The sequence below is a fragment of the Rattus rattus genome, chromosome 9 (genome assembly GCF_011064425.1).
Source record: "Rattus rattus isolate New Zealand chromosome 9, Rrattus_CSIRO_v1, whole genome shotgun sequence".
Lineage (NCBI taxonomy): Eukaryota > Metazoa > Chordata > Mammalia > Rodentia > Muridae > Rattus > Rattus rattus.
This window is the reverse complement of record NC_046162.1, coordinates 3,206,086-3,212,161: the sequence shown is the minus strand read 5'-3', so window position 1 is coordinate 3,212,161 and position 6,076 is coordinate 3,206,086. Positions and strand designations below refer to the sequence as shown.

Below are 6,076 nucleotides of genomic sequence, written 5' to 3'. Positions count from 1 at the left end.
AGACATTAAAGGGAAGGGAGCTCCAGCATTCACTGTGTGCTGGGCACTCCAAACCCTCCTGGGTCCTTTGTCAGCCCCTATAGCCCTTCCAGAAGATGCCACCAGTGGGGATGAGGGCACTGGCACTGGATCTCTCCTGAAGCACGGAGGAATCTCCTGGGAACTGGAGAGTGAGGGCTGGAAGTGTCATGATGCATCCGGGGATAGGGGTGTCAGTGCATGGTGACTATCAGCTGGTAGAGCAAGGATTGTGGGAGACGCCTCCTGTTTGGAGTAAAGGAACTACACGGGCTCTCTGGTTTGCCCAGTGGAGGCTGGCAAGGACATATAGACTCCACCGCCTGAGCTCTGGGCTTTGGTCTCTCCTGGTCCGCTCAGGAAGCTCCCTGTCCAAGGGTTCAGCCCCGAGGCCCTGATTTGGGTGGGCAGGCGGCTGTCAGGGGCCAGAGCCCTGACTGATGCGTGCTGACGCCCCCTCTTGCGGCTGCGGGGACCCGGGAGACTTGGCTGCCTCTGCGCACCCCCGCGGCAGCCTGCAGGCGTCGGGGGCGGGGACGGTGCCAGGCGCCCCTCACTCGGCCCGCACCTGCGCGCCACTCCAAGATCTTTGCGGCACTGTGGCAGTCCGGCCTCGCTCCCTCCAGGAGCCTTACCAGCGCGTCCGGTGAGTGCGCAGGGCGGTGTGCTAAGAGGTGGGAGCCGTCTGCCGCTGAGACTGTCCCGCCTCCCGCGCCCTGCTCGGTCGGAGGTCGCTGCGTTTGGAAGCTCGCGCCGTGGCGCACGCGCTTCTCTGCCAACTTTGGTGGGCGCCTGCGAGTCGGCGTCGGGGAACGCGGGAGGCGGCGGCGGCATCGGGGAGTTGCCACCGCTTCTAGCTCTGGACCTCAGTTACCCCGCGGTGTTCACAAGTGGGAAGTTTGCCCCTTTGCCTGGCACATACTTGGCAGACGCCATAGGCTCAGTTCGGCGGACGCGGTAAGGTGGGCGAGCTGCACTTTCCGCGAAGTTGGGGTTCTGGCTCTGGACGGAATGCGTGGAAAGGGTTGCTTGTGATCCCAGCACCATGAGGGTTCGTCAGGGCGGCGCCCGCAGCGGGGGAGGCAAAAGAAAGGTGTTGAGGTCCCAGCTGTCCACCTCAGCTCCTGCCCTGTAGGGCATTGAGTCTCAAGAGGGTCAACGGATGGGTGGGCTGGCCCTTCAGGCTTTTAGTCCTCCAGACCAGGCACGCAGCCAGGGAGCACACATGCCAGATCATAAGTTGGGGCTGGGGCTGGGCAGGATGAGTGTGCCTTTGTGTATGTGTGGCTAGTGTAGGGATGTGCCCTGTAGTGGATCAGTGCCTGGCATCCTCCGGGTCTTGGAGAGGTCAGCACCTCGGGTACCTGGTCTGGAGGGAAGCACAGGAGGGGCCCCAACCCCTGGATCCAAGGCCCCAGGAGGACCCTCCAGTCCGGGCTAGGAGGTGGGTTTAAGCGGTAGCACCAATCCGCACAGCTGTGTGGCTCCCAGGGCTGGGTGATCGATGGCCCCTGCACAGACGCCTCTGTCGCCTGAGCACACATGCCTATCTGTCATCACATCTTGCGGAGGGGGGTGGGCGAGGGGGCGGTGGCGGGATGCAGGCAGAAGAGACTGCCTGTATTCATGCTAAAGCTGGGCTGGGTCTGCGACCCCCAGGGAGCTCCTGACCCTTTCCTGAGCCAGCATCCACCTCCCAACCTTGGAGTCTCCCTCAGCCTATGTTTGCTTAGCCATCTCCAGAGCCCAGGCTGGCCATGTGAACTCCCTGTGTGGTTCCCAGCCTTTTGGCACGCAGTATTTTTCACCCTTCTAGCTGCCTACCTAAGGGGTGCCTGCCTGATCTTTGGTGGGAGTAAAAGTGAATGTCTATCATGGGCAAAGTGTAATGGCCAGCACGCAAGAGAGCTGAGGCAACTGCCTTCCACTACCGTCTCCGGTCTTCAGATTATGCGGCACATGTATGTCTGCATCCACGATGAGTCTATGACCAAGCGTGAGTCACAGCCACATCTTCGTGTGTTTGCCGGCATAGTCTGTAATCTAGGTATACTGTCCTGAAGAGGCACATCCATTCTGAGTGGGATGTGTGCCCCCGTCCTGGCACACCCTGTGCCTGGTTAGTTCAACCATGCAGGAGCCGTTCCTCCAGGCAGAGAACAAGGATTCCTTGGGAATCTTGCACGCTTGTATGCACACACCCAAAGCCTATGTGCACACGCACCATGCACAAGCACGAGTGCTGAGATAGTGGACAGCCCAGGTGGTGGCCCAGATGGAGTGAAGAGAGAAGCTTCGGAGCCAGTGTGCAGGACGTGAGGAGAAGAGGGTCTTGGCTGAGTGCAGTCACTGCGGGCTCAGTCACTGACCCGCCTGAAGCCACCCAGATGGAGCTGGGTTGAGCAGGTGGCTGTGCCATGGGGCCATGCTGTGACATCCACTCCCCCCAGCCTGGGTTTGCCTCACGTGTGGCTGAACCCCCTGAGAGACCTCCAGTGCGCACTTGACACTCCACTAGCCGTCTCGGGTTACCCACATGCATTCTCACACACATTTGCACACGTAGTATTCGTCAGATGTCAAAGTTTCTGTTGGCTTCTAATCTAGGGGATTTGCTTCAATTTCTGGTAGGGGCAGGTGGCTCAACCAAGGAAGTGTTTCTAGAGGGCCATCAGACTGGTGGCTCTGGCTGCACACGGTTGCTCTTATTCCCTTACCAAATGCTCAGTGGGTACTGCCTGGTGCAAAGAGCGGAGACTTACCAGTCACCCCGGAAACTGGCCTGCAGGGCCAGCTGGGCCCAGTGGGGATTTGTACAGGGTCACTTGGAAAATAAAACACATCCAGTTAAACTTCATTTCAGATAAACTATATTTTCTTAGCAACGACCTCTAGGTCCTTCAGAGACCATTCCTTACATTACAACTTTATTTATGTCTGCCTGGGTCAGAATGCCTAGGTGCCTCCATTTTCTTTTCTTTTCTTTTTTCCCTTCTCTCTCTCTCTCTCTCTCTCTCTCTCTCTCTCTCTCTTTTTTTTTTTCTTTCTTTTTACAGAATCTCACTCTGTAGCTCTGGATGGCCTGGATCTCACAGCAATCCCCCTGCCTCAGCTTCCCATAATTATGAGATTACAGGCAAGTGCCACCACATCCCCTCTCAAAAGAATGAAGGGTCTGGGGGTTGGGGATTTAACTCAGTGGTAGAGCACTTGCCTAGCAAGCGCAAGGCCCTGGGTTTGGTCCCCAGCTCCGAAAAAAAAAAAAAACCAAAAAAAAAAAAAAAAAAAAAAAGAATGAAGGGTCTACAGAACAAAGGTCAGAGGCTTTGAGGCAAGGCGAACTGGGGCTTCGCGGGTTCTGATGCAGGGACCCCCTAGCAAAGAGGAGCAGAGAGTGCCAAGGCCTGGTGTTAACTGGGTCTTTGTCTTTCCTATCTGCAGGTGGCCATGGTGCCTGGGCTTGCCTGCTAGCAGGCTGCCATGTCTCGAGAGGCAGGTTCATGCCGAGTGGGCACTGGGACAAGGGCACGGTCACGGAAGCCCAAGAAGCCACACTACATCCCGAGGCCCTGGGGCAAGCCCTACAACTATAAGTGCTTCCAGTGCCCCTTCACCTGCCTGGAGAAGTCACATCTTTACAACCACATGAAGTACAGCCTTTGCAAAGACTCCCTCTCTCTACTCTTAGACTCCCCTGACTGGGCGTGCCGCCGTGCACCCCCCTCGCCCAGGCCTCGGGTGCCCACCCCCAACTGCTCCACAGACTTCTCAGACCCTAGTAGCAAGCCAACTGAGCCAGATCTCATTGTCACCGATAGCTTTTCCCAGCGTCGTTGTGGCAGGGGCCCCAAACCTGGACCAGAGGAGTCCTCAGGGTCACTGCCCTCTCTGGCTAGACCCATCCGGAAGGGTCCAGGCACCAGTGGCCTTTTGGCAGAGTCATGGAAGCCAGGACTGAGTGGTGGTATGCTGACTGGGGCTCTAGGGACTATAGCTTCAACAACAGGCTCTGAGAGTAGTGTCCCCTGCTACCCACCACCTGCCCACGGTGAGTTCCCTGAAGCCCAGAGCCTCCATTTATCATTGCTGGGTGTCAACTACCCTCTTGGCCCAGGCCTCTTCTCCTATCTGGGGCCCTCACTGGCTGCTGCTGCAGCCCACATGCCCTTCCTGGCCTCGGCAAGCCCCTTGCTACCCCCCACAGCCTTCCCAACCCCACAGACACCTGAGCGTCCAGGCCTGGCCCCCCGCCTGTACTACCCGCTACTACTAGAACACAACCTAGGACAGTCAGCAGGCAGGGCTGCCCCTGCCAAGTCCTCTGTGCCCCTCAAGGAACCTCCTGGAGCTCTGGCTACTCCTGGGCTGCTCAAGGTGCCTGTGCCAGGGCCCGGGGGACCCTGGCCCCATGGCACTTCCAGAGACGCAGGGCACGAAGGAGAGCTAGGACGAGTGACTCAGAGTAACCCGCAGAAAAGGCTGCCCACGAGCAAGATGCCTGAGCTCCCAAAGGCCCCCTTGAACCTGGCAAAACTTGGCTGTCAGAGCAGGTGGGTATCAGGAGCTTTGGGTCCTAGTGTGGGAGTGTCGGGGGTGGGCTGGGTGGGAGGCTAGATATCTTCGCCTAACTCACTAGGAATAGAGACTTCGGGCAGAGGGAGCTGATACCCAAGAATCCTTTTTTTCCTTTCTTCTTCCCTATGTCCCATTCTAGACTGGAGCCTCTTTTTTTCCCTGGGGTATGGGTGACACTGAGCAGAAGACACAGGCTGGGGCTGGGGGAGCATTAAGGGGAAGGATAGCTTCCTGACTGGCTTCTACTTCTCAGCCTGCCAACAGGCTCCTCCCTCATACTCTGGCCTGAGGACAAGGAACCAGTTGACCCTGAGGCCTCAGGTCCTGAGGTCCATCTTCTGCAGCAGCCACAGGGCCAAGTGCTAGGAAGTTCAGTCCCAATGGGAGAGGACCTGACCCAGGCCTTTGGTGACTACGCCAGGGTGGAGCAGTGTTTGGGGCAGCTGGCACCGGCTGGGGGTCTGGCACCCAGACCTCTACGGGAGCAGCTTGGAAAGATTCGCCGAGAGCTGCTCACCATCCATCAGGCGCTGGCCCGGGCAGCTCGTCCACTGGACACACCCTTGGACCTCTCAGTGAAGCGGGTGCCTACCAAGGGAACTGAGGCACCAGCAGAGTCCTGGGGGCTGCATGATCCAGGCCCCATGTTGGCAAGGGGGACCTCAGAGCCCTCTAGCATGTTGGGCCCTGTACTTGAGCCTTTCTCGAGTCGCACCACCAAGTGTGAGGCTGACTCCAGTGTCCCTCCTCCAGTCCTCCCCCTCCAGGCCCCCGAGGACCCTGTAATTCCTGGTAGTGGCTGGGGTAATCGACTTGGAGCTGGCAGCTCCCAGACCCCTAAAGATGCCCCAAGCTTGCAGATCCTCCCGAGTGCTGACGTCTGTTCACAGCCACCATAGAATATGGTTCCTCTTCCTGACCTGGGCCGCATTGTCTGGGCCTGTCCAGTGTCGGCGTGCATGTGTTCTGAACAGATACCCCACCCCCACCCCAGACTCCCCCACCAGCCCGTGGTAAAGACTTATCTATGCGGTCTCATGGACTAGAAAGGTCATGATTTATTTATTGAACAGTTGTGGACATTAAAATAGAAAGCACCTTCAAACACCCCTTACTTGGGTCTCTTTTCTTTTCTGTCCTCATATAAGCACCTAGCACCCTCAAGGAAATGTCCCCTGGCCTCAGTATCCAGTGAGCAAGAGTCCTGGACACCATACTGGGGTTCACCTTTGGCCTCAAAAAAATCCTTATTTTTTTGGCCCAAATATAAGGGCCACCAAGGGGTGACCTGGGTTCATTTAATTAGGGGACTCAGGGAAGAGTGGCAGAGAGGCAGACATGGCAGGATGACCTGGCCTGTTTCACCTCACTGGGGATGGGCAAGGACCCTGCACGTCCTTGGGCCTGAATCCATCCAAGCAGCCTAATGCCAGCTTTGCCTGTGGTGGCCAAAGCCTCCTGCCTTCTATGGCTCCAGGCTGCT

At 57.6% G+C, this 6,076-nt stretch overlaps 1 protein-coding gene across 2 annotated transcripts; it reads left to right on the top strand.

Annotated features, from left to right (window-relative positions):
• The first annotated feature begins 627 nt into the window (after positions 1 to 627).
• Positions 628 to 5,702, top strand: Prr35 (proline rich 35). 2 transcript variants are annotated; one of them, XM_032912371.1, is made up of 3 exons: positions 628 to 664; positions 3,460 to 4,568; positions 4,847 to 5,702. In XM_032912371.1, the coding sequence occupies exons 2-3, from the start codon at positions 3,499 to 3,501 to the stop codon at positions 5,490 to 5,492; spliced, it is 1,716 nt and encodes a 571-aa protein (XP_032768262.1). In that variant the 5' UTR covers positions 628 to 664; positions 3,460 to 3,498; the 3' UTR covers positions 5,493 to 5,702. The 2 variants fall into 2 exon arrangements, with proteins under 2 accessions (XP_032768262.1, XP_032768261.1); XM_032912370.1 differs by lacking the exon at positions 628 to 664 and adding an exon at positions 895 to 975.
• Positions 5,703 to 6,076: the final 374 nt, after the last annotated feature.